The sequence below is a fragment of the Neoarius graeffei genome, chromosome 22, assembly GCF_027579695.1.
Source record: "Neoarius graeffei isolate fNeoGra1 chromosome 22, fNeoGra1.pri, whole genome shotgun sequence".
NCBI lineage: Eukaryota > Metazoa > Chordata > Actinopteri > Siluriformes > Ariidae > Neoarius > Neoarius graeffei.
This window is the reverse complement of record NC_083590.1, coordinates 52,440,062-52,460,302: the sequence shown is the minus strand read 5'-3', so window position 1 is coordinate 52,460,302 and position 20,241 is coordinate 52,440,062. Positions and strand designations below refer to the sequence as shown.

The 20,241-nt window shown below is 42.7% G+C and overlaps 1 protein-coding gene across 1 annotated transcript in view; it reads left to right on the top strand.

Annotated features, from left to right (window-relative positions):
• The first annotated feature begins 5,218 nt into the window (after positions 1–5,218).
• erf (Ets2 repressor factor) overlaps positions 5,219–20,241 on the top strand; it is a 65,901-nt gene continuing 50,878 nt past the window's right edge. The window contains exon 1 of the mRNA XM_060904943.1: positions 5,219–5,741. Coding sequence (XP_060760926.1) covers positions 5,720–5,741 — 22 coding nt within the window. The 5' untranslated portion in view covers positions 5,219–5,719. The remainder of the gene's footprint in view (positions 5,742–20,241) is intronic.

Sequence of the window (20,241 nt, the reverse complement as noted above, 5' to 3'; positions counted from 1 at the left end):
ATGTTTAACCTGAATGTTAGTATTAGATCGAGAGTGTGATCATCACTATGGGTCGCTCCTATGACATTCTGATTAATCCCTACTGAATGAGAAAATGGACACAAACGCTGTTTTCAAAGGGTCTTCTGGGTTATCGAAGTGAATATTAAAGTCTCTGACAACTAAAGCTTTGTCTAAGGAAATAACCAGGTCTGAGATAAAATCTACAAATTCAGAAAGAAACTCAGAATTCCTGAGACCCCAGGGGCCTGTAAATAATAAGTAACTGGGTAGACTTATTTTTTGAGGCTACATACATTATATTAGTATGAAGAACTTCAAATGTATTAAATTTATAACCAGGCTTTTGTGTTACACCTAAATAATCATTGTAAATAACAGTGACGCCTCCTCCTCTGCCAGTTAGACGAGGCTGGTGTATATAACTGTATCTAGGAGGACTAGCTTCATTTAATGCTATATATTCATTTGGCTTAATCCATGTTTCTGTTAAACACAGTATATTAAACTCTTGATCAGTAATAAGTTCATTAACAATTAGTGCTTTAGATGTAAGAGATCTAATATTTAATAGCCCCACCTTTCGATCAAAGGTGCTGGCAGCGGCTGTACAGTCAGTATGATCTAATTTTATATTGATTAGGTTACTGGAACAAACTCTCTAAGTATTTCTACTTTTTTGTTTAGCTCAGGGAACAGACACAGTCTTGATGTAGTGGACCCTGAGTGACGACTTTGTGTAACTAGCAGACAGTCGGTTTAGCCTGTTTATCTGCTCCCTGGCCTTGGCTCTGGATTGTCAGAAGTTAACTAAACCTGTTATCAGACTATGAGCTATGCTGCAAGAAATGAAAGCAGCACCTTCCCGAGTGGGATGGATACTGTCCCACCCTAACAGGCCAGCAGTGCCCTCAAAATTAGCCCAATTATCTATAAAGCCCACACTGTATTCAGAGCACCACCTGGACTTCAGCAACCATAACCTGCTGTAAGCTATATTGCCACACCGCATTGGGATGGGGCCAGAGCATACTACAGCATCGGACATTGCCTTCGCTAATTTAAACACCTCTACAAAGTTACTCTTAGTAACATCAGACTGATGAAGGCATATATCATTAGCTCCTACGTGGATTTTTTGCAGTGTATAAGGACTTTTGACTCTACACTGCAAAAAATAAAAATCTTAGGAAGTTTATTTGTCTATTTTCAAGTCAAAACATCTAGCCACCCTTATTATAAGACATAATTGCCCAACAAGCAAAACCTCATTTAGCTAGAAAGGCTAGTTTTTAGACAGTCCATCTTGAAAATCTTGTATAGACAAAATGTCTTGAAAAAGTCTTATTTGGAGCACCTTTGAAAATAAAACAAGTTTTTTTTAAAACAAGTAAGTAAATTTTGGACATTTGTCAATTGCGGTTCATCTTCTCATCTCATCTCATTATCTCTAGCCGCTTTATCCTTCTACAGGGTCGCAGGCAAGCTGGAGCCTATCCCAGCTGACTACACTGTGTGCACAATTATTAGGCAAGTGAGTACTCTGACCCTACCATTATTTCTATGCATGTTTTCCAACCGCAAGCTAGATACACTTGAATGCTAATTGGATTTAAGCATTCTCAGGTGGTATTTATTTGTGTAATGAGGGAGGGTGTGACCTAAAGTAATTAATACCCTATATTAAGGTGTGCATAATTATTAGGCAGCTTCTTTATCTCAGGCAAAATGGGCCAAAAAAGAGATTTAACAGACACTGAAAAGACAAAAATTATAAAATGCCTATCAGAGGGATGCAGCACTCTTGAAATAGCTAAGCTATAGAAATGTGAGCACAGAACAATCAAACGTTTTGTTGCAAATAGTCAACAGGGTCGCAAAAAATGTGTGGAGAAGAAAAGACACAAATTAACCGCAAAAGACTTGAGAAAGATTAAACATGAAGCTACCAGGAACCCATTATCCTCCAGTGCCACAATATTCTAGAACTGCAACCAACCTGGAGTGTCCAGAAGGACAAGGTGTTCGGTGCTCAGAGACATGGCCAAGGTAAGGAAGGCTGAAACATGACCACCACTAAACAAGACTCACAAGTTGAAATGTGAAGATTGGGCCAAGAAATATCTGAAGACAGATTTTCCAAAGGTTTTATGGACAGATGAAATGAGAGTGACTCTGGATAGACCAGATGGATGGGCCCATAGCTGGATAACTAATGGACACAGGGCACTTTGACTCAGACACCAGCAAGGTGGTGGAGGGGTAATGGCATGGGCTGCTATTATTAAGGATGAGCTAGTTTGACCATTTCAGGTTGAAGATGGACTTAACATCAACTTCCAAACCTACTGCCAGTTTCTAAAAGATACATTCTTCAAGCAGTGGTATGGGAAGAAGTCTGCATCATTCAAGAAGGCCATGATTGTTATGCAGAACAATGCACCATCACATGCACCCAAGTACTCCACTGCTTGGCGAGCCCACAAAGGCCTTAAAGATGACAAAGTAATGACATGGCCCCCTTCCTCACCTGACTTAAACCCTATTGAGTACTTGTGGCCCCTTCTTAAGCATGAGATTTACAGCGAGGGAAGACAATACACCACTCTGAATAGCATTTGGGAGGCCATGGTTGCTCCTGCACAAAAAGTTGATTGTCAACAAATCAAAAAACTAACAGACTGGATGGAAGGCTCATGGCAGTTATTGAAAAGAAGGGTGGCTATATTGGTCACTGAATATTTTTGAAATGCTAGAAGTGTTTATTTGTTAATTCTGAGTTGTTTATTTGTTACACTGAAAATTAAAATAAACAAGTGAGATGGGAAACTTTAAGCTTTTCATTTAGTTGCATAATAATTCTGCACACTAAATGTTGCCTAATAATTCTGCATACTTATATATTCCCCTGAGAAGGCCTAAACTCCCCTTTCCTTTGTTAATCATTCTGGTTTTAGGTTTATTAACAATTTGGATTGACTGAGAGCACTGTATTTGTTCAACGATAAAATTAATCATCAGGAATACAACTTGCCTAATAATTGTGCACACAGTGTACGGGCGAAAGGCGGGGTACACCCTGGACAAGTCGCCAGGTCATCACAGGGCTGACACATAGACACAGACAACCATTCACACCTACGGTCAATTTAGAGTCACCAGTTAACCTAACCTGCATGTCTTTGGACTGTGGGGGAAACCGGAGCACCCGGAGGAAACCCACACGGACACGGGGAGAACATGCAAACTCCGCACAGAAAGGCCCTCGCCGGCCCCGGGGCTCGAACCCAGGACCTTCTTGCTGTGAGGCGACAGCGCTAACCACTACACCACCGTGCCGCCGCGGTTCATCTTGTTTCAAGAAAAAAGAAGTATGCTTGTTTTGAGAATAAATGAACTTTACTGAAATCTTTGAATCTTTCATTACAATTCAACTCCACCTTACATATCCTAAGTTTACTGCGACTGTTTTCTCAGTCATTCAGAGTGAGCTCCTTCTAGATGCTCTACATACTCGAGACCAGACAAGTGCCTTCAAAAAGGCTATGAGTGAGTGGAGGGCGTTTTAGTGAGGTCTTTTTGGAATGCTGTGAGTTAAGTTCAGTGTTTTTTTTGTGTGCCTGATCTTGTAAACCCCTCGTACACTGCACTGCTGCTTTGGCGTTGTGTAAGCACTGTAAGTCAAAATGCGTAGACTTTTTTATTATTATTATTATTATTATTTTTTTGGTGCCTGAGGTCCTGGGGAAGTGGAATCTTAAGAGATGTTTTAATGTTTGAATGTTGAAATGGGGAAAAAAAATAAACTCGTTGCAATGCTACATGTGTTGTCAACTTGATTCAAGATAGTCTCTGGTCTCATATCTAGAGTATTTTACTAATTACAGGTCACAAAAGGAGAATCTTTTAAGCTAGCAATGCTTAGTTGTAGAATTTAACAATCCTAATATTAGTATATTTATCTTAAATTCAGTTTTTACTGCTAAGACTTTGTCATGAATTTAAGTGAAATACCCTTAAAATGAGAGGCAGCACGGTGGTGTAGTGGTTAGCGCTGTCGCCTCACAGCAAGAAGGTCCTGGGTTCGAGCCCCGGGGCCGGCGAGGGCCTTTCTGTGTGGAGTTTGCATGTTCTCCCCGTGTCCGCGTGGGTTTCCTCCGGGTGCTCCGGTTTCCCCCACAGTCCAAAGACATGCAGGTTAGGTTAACTGGTGACTCTAAATTGACCGTAGGTGTGAATGTGAGTGTGAATGGTTGTCTGTGTCTATGTGTCAGCCCTGTGATGACCTGGCGACTTGTCCAGGGTGTACCCCGCCTTTCGCCCGTAGTCAGCTGGGATAGGCTCCAGCTTGCCTGCGACCCTGTAGAAGGATAAAGCGGCTAGAGATAATGAGATGAGACCCTTAAAATGAAATAAATAAAAATGGCTAAATGTAAGAAGTACAATCTTGTTATAAGAACTATTTTGAGTTAATCAGATCTTGCATAATAACATCTTATTTTGGAATTATTTCATCTAAAAACAGGTTAGATTTTTCATCTTACTTTAAGAAATCTTACCAAGTCAAATTTGACTAGTTCCATTGGCAGATTTTTTTTTTCACCTGATTCAAGCAAATATGCTTTGTTTTAATCTTTTATTTCTTATTTTTGAAAGGCCATTTTTTGCAGTGTAAACTCTAGTTCTGAATGGACAAATCAAACTCTGGTGTCTAGTAAACCACAGAAAAGCTGTGTGTGTGTGCAGGACCTGTTCCCTGTTCCAGCTGCAGCCCCCAGGACATTTTTTGCAGTTTTAGCAAATTGGAGTGATTTTTGTTCTTTTTAAAGAAATTAAATAAAACATTTTTGAATCCCAGATAAGACAGCCTCTTCACATGACAAGACCAGGGAACCAAAATGGCGGCGCAGGCTGCAAACACCGTGCATTGTGAGCCATCGCGTAGGTCGCAGTGACGTCAGTAAAAAACAACCCGTACTGTACACTGATAAAGCATAACATACAGTACGTGAGGACACGCGCGGCAGCAAGTTGTGACTTTTTTTTCGGGACTGCGTGCGTAGGCCAGCGTCGTGACGTCAGCACGCTCTCGGGCGGCGTTGGAGGTTTCCACAGTAACAGCAGATCGAGAAAAGAGTGACGCGAGAACGGCGAGTGGGCGTGGTCTTTCTCTCTCACAGACGTGGGCGGCCCCGTGTGGTCGGGAGAACGAAACACGACGCTCAGAAACGGAGGGGGGAGAGAAAGAGAGGGCGACGGATGAAAAGAGTGGAAAAAAAAAACAAAAACGAAGAGGGGGTGTTTAAAAAAAAAAAAAAAGAACATTCACAGAAAAGCACTCAGACACTATAGAGAAATACATATTTTTCTATCCGGACATGATGTGTATTTGACCGTCAGAATGACGTGGTGCAACTTCGCAACGCGACCAAACTAATTAGTAATTTAGTAAGTAGTGCTCAGGAGGCCACTGGCGCCCGGAGAGGCAGCACACACACACACAGAGAGAGAGAGACAACACCGTGGTGAACTTCTCTCTGTCTCCTCCTCGAGCATGAGTGCAGCTCTCCTGGTGTAAAAACAGGCGAAATCCATGAGGAACAGCGGTGAAGTGGAGTAGAGAGGGTGGTGGAGGAGTGAAAATAGCTAAAAGGGGTAGGGAAAAGTTAGCGAGGAGTTTGTTTGCAGACTGGTTAACAAATCCCGGCTCAGGGAGAGGATGAAGACCCCGGGGGACTCGGGTAAGTTCACTATTCTATGTAATAAAACCGTTTTAACTGGAATTATTTATAAAGCTCACATTAGAGTTGGGACATTGAATGCGAACATATCCAGCTAACGTGACGTAACATAACAAATGAACCAACACACAACCGTTTTCTGTTTCTTGTTCTAAAGTAATCCAAACTTTGCCAAGATCTATCCCTAACGTTCCCCTCATATCAGGATCATGGTGACGAAAACATTCCTGCTTCATCATGGAGCCAGGGCACAGGACTTCATGCTAACTCGGCTAACTAGCGCAAGTTTGTTTTCGATGGAAGTTTTGTAGTTGCTGTAAACCCTTTCAGGTAAAATTTGTCAGGAAAGTTGTGCAGGAATGTTTGTTTAATCTCAGAGTTGAGATTGGGTAAATAGCGAGAGACGAGAAGCTTCGTTTTGAAGCGGAAGAAACTTTTTTTTTTTTTAAGCTGGCTCTTAACTCCATTCCTCCTCAGACCGCTAGCTCTGATCGGCTAAGCTAAGCTGTGTTTGTAGTAATATTTACTCCTCTGGGTGACTAATGACACATGTCGAAGAATAAAAGTGTGGGGTATTAACCAGGGCAGGGGTTATGACCATTATCGTATCTTCCATTTGTGTTTTTCCTCCCTTCCACGGAAAAGTGCGAGTTTCCACACAACCCCCAGGTCTTTATCGGTCTCTATACACCTCTATATTACCTGTTTTAAACAGAGGTTTCATTTTATGTAATGAAACATATTTTTTAAAAGAAACGACTTTTGGACTCCATTATCTGCTGCAAATTAGTTCAAAGTTCTTCATAATGAGATTTCTTTAATGCCTAAGCAAATCAAGTGTTTTTTTTTTTGTTTTTTTTTTTTAAATAATGAGTTTCATTACATTAGCTGTAATCATGAACACACTCCTGTGCGTCAACCACAGATTTCCAGAAGTTTGGGTCATTTTCTGGCCAGACAAGGCTTCTCCTCCAACAAGGAAAACGAGACGTCATTGACTTATTTGCATATTTCCGTTATTCATCCAGATCACTAGCAAATAAAATTACAAATTACGTAACTTTTCACTTAAGCCTTGTTCAGATGGAATCAGTTCATCAGTGGATTTGTAAGACTTTTTTGCGTCACATGGTCTTGCTTCTGTCACAGCGTGATGTCAGAGAGGTGCTGGAGTGGAGACAAGACCAAGGTTCCAGAAATAACTAGGAAACACAATTCATAATGGATGCATTGTACATCTGCGATTATTTGTTTCTTGATTCAGGATATCTTTATCTCAGGGCTGGGCACTGATACACACGCTACAAGACTAAATACTGCATGTAGCAGCAGTCAAACATCTTTTTCCCACAATGCATAGAAAATCGCCGATGCAGGCTTTCGTCTAAACCGGGGAACGGGGGCGCTGTGCCCTCTTACTCTTGGCGTGCGCCCCTTTACCGAAATGCCGATTGAACCCCAAGTCACACTTATGGTGATGATACACGGGGCGACTTTTTGGGCAATGTTGCCGAGCAAAGTTGCTGGCAACGGGCAACTAGGTGAGACACAGGGCAACTTTTCAGGGCAACAACAGTTAGCAACGGCAGTTTACAGTTAGCTAAAAAAAATCGATGTCTTAATTTTTGCTGTGACCATTTAATCAAGCTGTCTGTTGTTTTTTAGAGCTTTGGTGAGGTAAATTCCTCCATATAGAATATTAAACTAACTTACCGGCGTAAAAACAGATGAGGAGTCTCTTCACTCCACTGACACTGAGCGGCCGCCATATTTGTTTGAAATTTCTGATCCGAACCTCACCGGAGGTCACATGACTCGATACTCGCGTTCTGATTGGCTTATCTCAAAAAGTTGCCAGAGATTATCAAAACCATTCAGAAAGAAGCAATGTTGCCCAATCTCAATAGAAAAGAGTCAAAACGCAATTGCCCAGCAACATTGCTCGGCAACATTGCCCAAAAAGTTGCCCCGTGTATCATCACCATTAGGCCATGCACTTGTATGCTACTGCACAACATGCAGTCTTTCTCAAAACGATCTTTTCTTCCTGAAAAGATCAAAGCAACACCACGTGACAATGTGTCTGATCATCAAATACGTTATAATTACTCCAAAAATATTCCAATCATAGTAGATACACCGCCAGGCGGTGCAAAATCTATCCGAATTGGCGTTTTCCAGACTGAGGCGCCATGTTGTTTACTTGTCGCGGCTGCTCTCGCGAGATTTGACATGGGTTACATACAAGGTCGGCTGACTTGTAGAGCGAGATTTCTCGAGACTGAATGACCTTTCACCCACCGGTGCGGGAGTTTTTGACGGAAGTAGTTCGCGAGTTGTTTTTGTTGACACTTGGGCATTTAAAGATGTCATCCCACGGCACGAAACGGAAGAAAGCCAAAGACTGTCCGGGGTAGAAGATGATTACTTCTTTCTTTTTCAATGTTAACAGACAATTTGTTACAATTTCCCTCTCAGATAGCCTCAGAATGTCCCATTGTAGCCTCAGTTTTTCAAAGGCTTCACATGGGGGGGGGGGACGGACAACCGGCACCCTCGCTTCGCTTCCTCGCCATGGTGAGCACCCTCATACTAAATTTTTCTAGAAAAAAACCTTGCCGATGTATATCCGAACCAAGATGATCAGACGAGCGATGAGTTTAGTGAAAAACAGTTCAGCTTGTAATTTTCTGAGTACGGAAACAAACACTGACATGGCCAATCCAGATGGAAATAAAATCACAGAGGAGGCAAAATCATGGTGATCGGTGATTTTGGTTCTTGGGAACATTAGTGATCAATGATTGGACACAAGTGCAACCCAGTCAAGCATTACACACTGATGGTAGTTGTGTGTGTTTGCTCTGTCACATATCAGCAGCTGTGGTATGAGCTGGAGAGCCGTACTGAGTTCAGGACACTTGCTAACATCTTGCTCAAAAAGTCGCTAGATTTGTTGCTAGGCTCTTTTTTTTTTTTAAATATATATATTTTTAAATCAAAGTTACTAAAGAGGTCTAAAAAGTCACCTAATCTAGCAACAAAGTCTCTAAGTTGGTAGCTCTGAATCTGCTTTATGTTGGGGGGAGTTTAGTATAAATGTTCATCTATCATACTCAAGATTCAAGAAAGCTTTATTGTTATGTCCATATACAAGGAAATGTAACGAGGTATATAAATGACTATCTGTAGCTATCTAAATGACAGTTGGGTATTTAAACATGTAGCTATCTAAGTACTAATTCTGTTTCCAGAAAAGTTAGGATATTTTTCAAAATGCAATAAAAACAATCTGTGATTAGTTAATTCAGGTGAACCTTTTATTTAACTGACAAAAGTACAAAGAAAATATTTTCAATAGTTTTACTGACCAACTTAACTGTATTTTGTAAAAATAAAGTTAGAATTATGATGCCTGCAAAAAAAAAACCACACAAAGTTGGGACAGAGGCAAAATAAAATTGAAAAGTTTTTATAGTATATTTAAGTAACACTATTTTGGAAGATTCCACAATAAGCAGGTTAATTGTTACCATGATTGGGTATAAAAGGAGCAGCACCAAAGGCTCAGTGTTTGCAATCAAGGATGGGTTGTGGTTCGCTCCTTTGTGCCAAAATTCATGAGAGAATTGTTAGTCAATTCAAAAAGAACATTTCTCAATGCAGGATTTTAAGATTCTAGGTCTTTCAAACTCTACAGTACATAATATTGTGAAAAGATTCAGAGAATTTGGAGACATCAGTGTGGAAAGTGTCAGAAACTACTATTGAATGTGCTGACCTAGCCCTCAGGTGGCGCTGCCTGAGAAACTGTCATGCTAATGTGACAAATATAGCCACATGGGCTTCGGAGTACTTTTGGAAATAGTTGTTGCTTAACACAGTCCACCGCTGCATCTAGAAATGCAACCTGAAACTTTATTATGCAAGGAGGAAGCCATTCATCAATTCTATGCAGAAAAGCAGCCATTTTCTCTGGGCCCGAACTTCTCAGATGGACCAAAAGACAGTGGAACCGTGCGCTGTGGTCAGATGAGTCACATTTCAGCTTGCTTTTGGAAAAAACGAATGTCGAGTTCTGAGTGCCAAAGGTGAACGTTTATCAGAGAAAGGTGCAGAAGCCAGCATTTGTGATTGTATGGAGGGCACAGTGCCCATGACATGGGTGAGGTGCACGTGTGTGCATTTATTGGTGCAAATATATAATAATTTTTTTTTTTTGGAGAGAGAGAGAGACATATTCATCAAGGTGACGTCTCCTCCCAGGAAATCCATGCTTATTTGAGCAGGACAATGCCAGGCCTCATTCTGCACAGGCTAGAACAGCATGGCTTTGGAGACAGTGTGTGCGTGCTTGACTAGCTTGCTGCCAGTCCAGATCTGTCTCCTATTGAGAATGTATGGTGCATCATGAAGAGGAGAATCTAACAAGTGACCACGTACTGTTGAGCAGCTGAAGTCTTGTCAAGCAAGAATGGACACAAATTCCAATTGCAAAACTGCAACAATTAATATCCTCAGATCCTATACGATTAAAAAGTGCTATTAAAGGAAAGGTGATGTAATGCAATGGTAATAATGCCTCTCTTCCAACTTTTTTTTTTTGAGTGTGTTGCAGACATCAAATTCTAACTTTGTTTATATTTACAAAATACAATTAGGTTGATCAATAAAACTTTTGAACATATTTTCTTTGTACTTCTATCAGTTAAATAAAGGCTTGAGTGAATTAACAAAGCACAGATCTTTTGTTTTTATTGCATTTTGGAAAATCTCCCAACTTTTCTGGAAATGAGGTTAGTACAATAAACGACACGAATGACGAGAGACAGGTGCAAAGTGAGCGTTGTACATGTGTGTGCAAATGGATGAGAAATGATGAGAAACTCTAGTTTCAGTTTGAACTGTTTGACTACTGTCACTCCTTCAGGGGTAAAGGTGAGTTGAGGGTTCTTGACTACCCAGGGGAAGAAGGTGTTGCAGTGTCTGGCAGTGACTGTTCGGATGCTTTGGTACCTTCTGCCAGACGGTAGAAGGGAGACCAGTGCATTTGATGGGTGAGGCTTGTGCCAACAGCATAATGCAGGACGGTGGACAATGTGCTTCTTATAGAGGTGGGAGATGGGTGGGAGAGGGACCCCAGTGATCCTCTCTGCCATCCCCACTATCTGCTGCAGGGACTTTTTGTTCAGCGACGTTGCAGTTTCCGAACCAGACAGTGATGTTACAGCAGAGAACACACACTGTGGTCCCTCTGTAGAAGGGTGGCTGCCTTCAGCTTTTGCAGAAAGTGTAGATGCTTTTGACCTTTCTTGGTGATGGCGGTAGTGTTCAGGGTCCAGGAGAGGTTGTCTTCCATGTGCACTCCCAGGAGCTTCATACTGCTGACTATTTCAACAGTAGAGCTGTTGATGTGCAGTGGGGAGCGAGCACCCAGATTCTTTCTGAAGTTAACAACCATCTGTTTTTAGTCTTCTTGACATCAAGGCTGGTTGTTGTCTTAACTCCATTCCATCAGGTGTTTGACCTTTTGCTCTGTATGCGGATTCATCGTTGTTACTGATGAGACCCACTATTGTGTCATCTACAAACCTGATGTAATTTGAGCTGTGCTGGGTAGCACAGTTGTGTGACAGCAGAGTAAATGGCAGTGGGCTGAGCACACAGCGCTGAGGGGCGCTTGTGCTCAGTCTGAGGACCCTGGAGGTGTTGTCCTTTCGAGTCCGACCAGGGACCGGTCTGTCAGGAAGTCCAGGATCCAATTACAAACGGAGGTGTTTATTTCCAGCAGATCCAACTTCTGTTCCAGCTTCTGTAGGATTGTGTTGAGTGCTAAACCAAAGTCAGTAAACGGCATAGTTTTGGTGGTAAGCAGATTGTATGGGGTCTAATTCCTGTAGCAGTTGTTTTCTCATGTGCCTCAATACCAGCCTCTTGAAGCACTTCGTGATGATGGGTGCGAGTGCTACAGGCCAGTAGTCATTGAGACGGTAGACTTCTTAAGCACCGGGATGATTTTGGCGATTTTGGGGCATGCAGGTATCACAGCTGTGCTCAGGGGTGTGTTGAAGATATCGCCGAGCATCTGGCCAGGTATGTTGCTAGGGCCTGCTGCTTTTCGTGGATTCAGTCTGTGAAGAGTTGTCTTGACTCTGCAGAAAGACAGAGTACTTGGTTGTTGGGAGAGGGGGTCACCGTCTTTTGGTTCCCTGTTTTGTGTCTCAAAACATGCAAAGAAGTCATTAGTATATCTGGCAGAGAGGACTCACTGCTGCAGGCCTGATGTGTTGGCTTGTAGTCTGTGATGGTTTGAATGCCCTGCCACATGTCCTTTGAGTCCGTAAAGTGACCATTGATCTCTGCATATGCTTGCTTTGCCTCTTTGATGGATCATGAAAGTTTGGCTCTAGCTGTAGTATAAGCCTCTCTGTCTTTGGACTTGAAGGCAGAATCCCTGATTTTCACCAGGGTGCGTAACTTTGCAGAGAGCCAGGTTTACTCAACAAAGTTGCTAAATTAACACTGTGTAAATGAGTGTTTATAGGAGTGATGTGTGCAGAAGTATGCTCCAATCGTGTGTGAGAGAACATTGTTCATATTACTGTTTATGCAGATATTTGCTGTGATGTCACTCATCATAATTTCTGTGCTATGTTTATTTCCCTTTCCTCTCAGTACTAAAGCACTTTCTTTTCAGTGTTAAGATCGGGCCCTAAATGTAATAAAAACACAGCTACGCTACAATAGAGCTTTCCCATAAACACTGATTTATACAACAAAATATAAATCCATACTGATTTGTAGGTTCTGTACAAATTCAGCGTTTTAAACTGTGTCAAGTAGTCGAGAAATTTTCCCCGAATATTGTGTTCAGGCTCTGTGTGTTACTCGTTCCAGCTCTTTTTCAGGAATTGTGATTCTCCCCTTCCAGTAAATTCATGCTTGTGCACCCAAGGGATTAATTACAGTGGAAGCTTGTGTATGCCACACATGAGGAAATATTACACCAATTTTTATTTTTTTATTTTATTTTTGAGTTAATAATACAACTCATTTGCTACTTTTTAAGTCTTATCACACATTTTTCGTGCAACTGTGACTTTGTGAAATCCATTTCCAACACTCAAACCACAACACCAAGTGTCCATAGTGAAATTGAGATAGGAAAATGCAATTAGACTGTCTACCTAATGTTTTATCATTTGCATCATCTGTTTTATCATTTTTATATTTTATGGTTCTCATATTCACATGATGCCTGCTATTGGGCAGTGTTAAGCACTTCAGCCTGTTGGTTCTTTACTAAAACAGCGTGTGTTACTCCACTTGTGTTACTCATTATGGTAATAGTCTGGCACATCTGGAAACGGGCAAATTGTCGTCACATTTTAGAATGTGAAGTGAAAGGACCGATATGGGCAGTTAGCCAACGTTCAGGGAAAGGCAGCCATAAAGTGTATCTGGAGTGACCTGGGGTGGAAGTGTAGAGGGTCTACTGGTGGGATTCACTACTTCATGGATAAAATGACTCAATAGTTTTGATAAGCTGGAACTTGGAATTATGTAATTTTCTCAGGCTACACAGTGGGGAAAACATGGACTCCTCCATATTTGTCTTTTGTTAGCAAACGGCTAGCCAACGAACTGTGCTGAGTGATTGATTACCTCCTCAAAACACTTTTTAAAAATTATTTAATCTTTATTTTTTTTAACAAGTTCATAAAATGTGGCACTTTCTATCAAGAATGCAAACAAAAAGAAGCAGCAGTGGTGAGTAGCCGTGAAGGAAACACTTGCTTGCCTTTATTACTTGTAAAATATGTCCAAGAAGAGAATTAAAAAATGAAGTGTAAGTGGTGGTCAGAGATTGGTTGTGGGGAACGTTAGTGGTCGGCGATTTGTTCCAAGTCCCACACAAGGTTGAACTGTAGTCAGTGTTATAGATTTAAGAAGTGAGCATGTCTGTATGTTGATTGATCTAACGTGTGTGTGCGTGTATGTACAGTATAACTTATTCAAAGGAAAGAAGTACTCCTGTGTTTGTGCTGATTTGATGCGAGTCCCTGAGTAGAAATTCTCATTCCCCCCCCCCGGAAATTGTGCGTTATGACTATTACGCTACGTTCACACTGCAAGGCTTAATGCTGAATTCCGATTTTTTTGTGAAATCCGATTTTTTTGTGAGGTCGTTCACATTAACAAATATATGCGACTTGTATGTGATCCTCAGTATGAACGAAAAGCGACCTAAAAGTGTTCCGCATGCGCATTGCAGGATACGACGACGTCACACGCAGTGAGCATGGCCAGTGTTTACGGAAGTAAAACCGCCCGGTTGCGGTATGACCCATCCAATCTAGCTTGAATAGCTGCATCCCCCCAAATGGAAATCAGCTCCCTAACCTCTGCGTCCTTCCATTGAGAAGATTCAGAACCTTCACAGCCCGAAGCGTCCCTCGCATTGATGTCCTGCGCAGGGGCGCAGATACGTTTTTTGAACTGGGAGGGACAAAAAACTGGGGGGGACAAAGCTGCCAGCAAACCAACCCCGATATGCCTGTCAAACTTGTTGTTAGTAACCATAGCAACCAAGCTCGAGCTCGCAACCTGTGCAGTCTGCGCAGCTCAACCAACCGAATATCAGTCTTTTTGTTTTATGTGAGTTGTTGCAACTATGTATACACTGCTGTGCACCTCAATAAACCGAATGGTAATTAGTCTTTTGATTTTTCCGTGAGGTTTGCCTTATGCAAAGAAAGACATCATAGATGTTTTTTCCTCCCTGTAAGTGGGGGGGACCGAACGAGGTGAATTTAAATCTGGGTGGGACGAGTCCCACCCTCTATCTGCGCCCGTGATTATGCGCCATGTTGTAACTTTTTTTGAGAGACCTGCCGCCTACTTCAGCGCAGAATAGTGATGTTTGTGGCTTGTTGATGACGTGTAAGTCGGATGAATGCGACCTGGCGGTTCAGACTGAAGTCGCATATGAAAAGAGCGGATAGGAATCGGAATTAGGACCACATATCCAAACGGCCTGGGTCGGATTTGAAAAAATCGGATCTGTGTCGTTCATATTGTCAATAAAAGATCGGATACAGGTCACATATGGGCGAAAAGATCGGATTTGAGTCACTTCAGCCTGCAGTGTGAACGTAGCCTTAGATGTCCTCTTGCTTTTTAGAAAAGTGTTAAAATCTTTAGTTGAGTTAGCCGAGTACCCATGTTTAACCCTAGCAGTGTTGTGAACAAATTGTTTTTTAGCTTGTGTGAGAAGTGTGCCTGCCCAGTCCCATGTTTTGGTTGCATGGAAATGTAATTTACTTGACCTTAAGTTAGATCGCTACTCAAGTGCATTAATACAGGCTAAGGGAAATGAATGAGTATTTGAAGTTCTGGGGAGGGGAGCACAGTATGACCATGGTCTGAATAAAGTTCATCATGTAGCACGGTTTATTCATGAACTTGACAAAAAGTCACCAAGTTGTTTGATGACATTGCGGCTATGAGCTGTTATTCGAGCCTGCTCACGGGAATTAGAAGTTTTGTGATACTTAGAGGAGATGAGTTACCTAAATGCTGCTCCCGAACCTTCAGAAAGTCATAGTCTTTATAAAGCACTGCTTATGGCTGCCATGTTGATGCTCAGTAGGAGTGATGGAGCTTCCAGCTGTATCGTAGATTCTGATGGTGTGCCCAGTGAAATTTGCTGGACTAGAACAAACAAACCTAAAAACTTAAATCTGTTGAAATATTATTCGATGGATAAAGTTGATTGTATCCAAAACAAGTTTCTCCTTTTAGGAAAGTTTTGTAACATGGTTAACTTTGCTGACTGAGTAACCTGAGATAGAAATCTTTTATTAGGTATAATTTGTGAATGTTTATTTCCAGGGCATAGTGGTAAGGTCAACAACAAACACATTCAAGTTTGAGTTTTAACCCAATATAGAAACAGATATGAATGTTTTAAGCCCTATATTTATATTTTTAGCACTTAAAACTGTATAGCTTCTAAAATATAAAGACTAAATGAATAACTTGAGCTGACACTAATGCTCAGACACTTGTGTTGACACCAGTTCACTTAAATCATTTTGTCACCCTGCCTTTTTGCTTCATGGTTCATTTGGTGTTCATTTGGTTGTAATGAATAGAAGAAAAGCGGGTTTATACGACATGGCGCTTAACACAGGCTCTTGCACAGTTTATTGGGGTGTTGACTCCTCCACATTCCACTTTAATGGCTTGTGTCTGCATTGCATTACACACGCACACACTTGGGCCCGTCTCCGTCTCTTAAGTTGCCATCTTTGTGGTGACGCCACTTTGACGTGCTCCTTCTTATTTTTGCTGGTCTAATTTATTTTCGAAGGCAGAGCCAGTGTTGGCACAGTGCGGCTTGGACTCTGCAGAGCTGCACGTGTGGTGTTTGAAACGTTAGAAGAGTGTGTGTTTTGACTACGGCGTGTATTTCAGTGCCATGTGTGGCTATTAAAGTTCTTCCTGATCTGACTCGCATAGGTCTATATGTGAAGGAGACCTCACTCTCTCACCCCACCGTTGGATTTCCGATTGAGTGCACTGGAACCGCTTGCGTAGCTCAGTGGAAATAAATCTGTTACATGACAATATTTTCATCTAAGAGCTGCCACGTCTTTCCTCCAGGTGATTTCCAGACCTGCTCAGTCAAGGGCTTTGAAGTCGATCAGCATTTAAGAGCATTGTGCTCTCAGCTGGGGTTTTTCTCTGTTCTGATGCTGATATGGCAGAGAGCTTTGTGTGACTTTGAGGAGTTCTGGGGTCTCAGAAGTAAAAGTTGCATTTATAAATCACAGGATTGGTCGCATTTCTCTCCCTGTGGAGACGGCGTTCTAATCCCACAGCTGGAGCCAGCACGTGTCATCAGCACTCCGTTTGTGGTGTGTGTGTCTGTGTGTGAGACCGTGTGCGTCTGGAGCAAAATGAAAGTAAAGATGGAGACTCGAGACCTAACCACAACACAAACTTAAAAATAGACAGTCTATTGCTTTCTCCTGTTCTTACACATTCACTCCCCTCCTTTCTCCTCTTTTTCCACAGATTGTCTGTGCCTCATTTCCATTCTTTATTCCTTCTGCTTGCTTTTCATTCTTTGACTCTTGATTTGCTTATCAACTTAAAAAATTGATTATTCTTGCATGCACATTTAGAAGGTTAAGAAATCCAGAGATGTAAGTTACAGAAAAGCAGGTCTTGAAGAAGAAGAAACCTTTGTCGCATGCACACTTCAAGCACAGTGAAATTCATCCTCTGCATTTAACCCATCTGAAGCAGTGAACACGCGCGCGCACATTCAGAGCAGTGGGCAGCCACACCAGAGCGCCCGGGGAGGAGTCAGGGGTCAGGTACCTCGCTCAAGGGCACCTCAACCCAAGGCCGCTCCACGTCAACCTAACTGCATGTCTTTGGATTGTGGGGGAAACTGGAGCACCCGAAGGAAACCTGCGCAGACACGGGGAGAACATGCAAACTCCACACACAAAGGCCCTCGCCGGTTGCTGGGTTCGAACCCAGAGCCTTCTTGCTGTGAGGCGACCGTGCTAACCACTACACCACCGTGCCACCTTGAAGTGATTGCCTGGAGCCCAGATCATCATCTCTTGGCCCTTCTCAAGTTTTGATGAGGCACATTTCTGTTAGCCAGTACATGAATGATGATCGAAGCAACACAGACTACAACATCTTCCTACAATACAAGTCACCTGATAAAACATCACTATTTGTTCATCGCTAGCAGCAAATGCAGACTAGATGACCTTGTGTGAGTGAAAAAACAGCTCTTACTTGAGGCCAATTTATGCTGACAACGCAGTTCTCGTCTCGCAGATGGTGTCGCAGATGGCGTCTGCGAAGCCCCTCCCCCTTCGCAGACGCTCTGCGTGCACCTCCCAAAAATTGTGACCACCGCAGAAGCCTCGCAGACAGCGTCGCAGACAAGAGGGCTCTGATTGGTCCACTCTATATCCGCTGTACACGCACTTCCGCTTCCCTACTTTCCCGGTTTTTGTTTTCACTACCGCCATTTTTAAAAACACGAGCGAAGATGGAGCAGCACGAAGAGCGGTTGATCGAGGAAGTGAGGAAGTACGTACATCTATACGACTCCACTTCTAGTCATTATAAGTAACCGGAGGATAAACACTCCACTAACCACACCCACCAACTACTCCTAGCGATTTCGTGACTTCGCGCCCCCTTGCGTTGTGGCGGTGAATAACATCGCGCACGCCTATTACTCCCTGCTCAACGATAAATTACAACTGTCTGCGAAAAGCTGTCTGTGAAAGCCTTGTCGCAAGAGCATGCAGAGGCCCTTAGCCCATGTTTACATTAGACCGTATCAGCGGCTCATCAGATTAACGTTTTTAAAACGATTAGTGTGCACACAGCAACACCAATACACGATTCGCCTGCACACAGCAACACCAATACACGGATACGCTCGTCTCTGCAGGCATCCTGCGCTCCAAATCACTCCGCCCTGAACAACGAGTGCCCTCTGGAGGGTGCGCACTCTGGCCTTGCGCAGCTCACACAGCACGCGAGTGAAGTGCACAAGCTGTGATTCGGGACTGAGCCGCTGTGTGTGATCCCAGCGCATATCACTTACCACTTGCAAGTGGAAGGATGGCAAGCCTAAAGACAATCATAACTACACAATGGGCAGTATTTGCATCAGTATTTGCAGTATTTTCATATTTTTATACTCTTTAACGAAAGGTGATACAAGGCGGAAGTCCGCGCCGTTTTTCAGCAGTCGCGTCACATGACCAACGCCAGCGAATCAGGAAGGTGGATGTCACAGTGACGTTGTCCACTGAGACGCCAGCTAGAGCTCAGCACAGCGTGTCCGCGTATTCTGAATGTTTACACAGCACCGGAGCTGACACGATCTAGATTGAATACGTGGACGCTGGCGGATTCCCGTTTCCCGGCGTTTCCAGGCGGTTTAATGTAAACGGACAGTGCATCCGCGAAGAAAACGAGACAGATACGGTCTAATGTAAACGTAGCCTTAGTGTGGTGTTCTTAACCAACGGCCACTATCAGTTAACAAGGGATTCTAGTGCAATGAAAAACCTTGACTTGTAGCTGTACACTCTGTGATGAGTCTGTGGTTGGTGACATCCCGGAACAATGCGGAAGGACACTTCACACTCAGATGCACCATGTAAAGGCCTCATTCATTTCTGAATTAAAATAGGAATAGCTGTTCTCAGACCAGTTAGAATTTAATCCAATGCAATCCATGGGGAGACAAGAACTTGCAACAGGCAGAAAATCTAGTTGTTAGTGCTTTCAAATCTGACTTAAAAATGAAGACCTGCCAAGACGGGAGATTATATGTGGAGCATGTTTATTGCTCACAAAACTGTTTTGGCTGCATGACTACAGTAAATGTTGCTGTTTTGAGCGTGTCTGGAGAGGAGACACACTGTTCATCTAGCCTAGTATAATCTAATCTAGGCAGGGCAATGGCATTTAAAATTAGATGCTCAGAACGAGCATACAACAAGAAGTAGAAGTTAAGTTTGACCTGAGCTGGGTTCACACTGGCCGACCTCCACCTGCCCTCTAACAGAGGTGCTTGGGCTGAGTTAACGCTGGGGTCGTGTTCTCCGCCTTGCTCCAAACTCTTGTAGAAGAGTGCTATTGCTGAGCATGTAACATTTTTAACATTTTTTAAATTCAGTTTTAAGGTTTGAGTCTCAAAGATGTGCTTCTGTGTTATTTTGGGCAATGAAGAGGAGGAGGAAGGTGAGCCCCTACCCTGAGGTTGAAGATGAGTCAGGATAAACACTATCAGGAGCTGCAGCACTCTGTCTCAGCTGATTACTTTCGCTCAGCAGTCGGATTTCTGATGCCATGCATGAACAAGACTTGAGCATTATTGCGGCAAATTCTGATTGGCGTGGATTTCTTCAATTTCCACAAAGTTGGTTTGATCCATATCTTTCATGCTTAATTGCATTCTGAACTGTAATTAATTCAGGACCATTCCAACCCATCACTGACCACTACATAATCCTCTGTGGATGTCTGTGAAGCTAATGTGCAACAGTTTATAATTTTTCACTTCTTGGTGGAATGGAGTAAACGAGGCTCTTCTTTTGTGTTGTCAAAAGGATACCATTAACGTGTCTGTCCTGTTGGTGAGCATGCTGTAGACCTGCTCGGGCCTGTTGGTGGAGTCACTTGGCTGCTTCTCATGCTTAGCAGTCTTCACATAGCAGGAAAATTGGCCCAGAAATGCGCCCTGCCTGACCATCTATGGCTGATTTAATCACAGCCCTAAAAGGAACTCCCCTGTGATGTGTCTGGTTTCTGTCTGGACAGAGTTGGCTGTTGCACTGTGGCGTCCCGGACATCTGGAGCATGGTCTTTACCGCCGTTTGCCGGGAACAGGCATTTTAGTCTTGCCTGTGTTGACACAAAGATGTGAAAATAACAGCTCCTA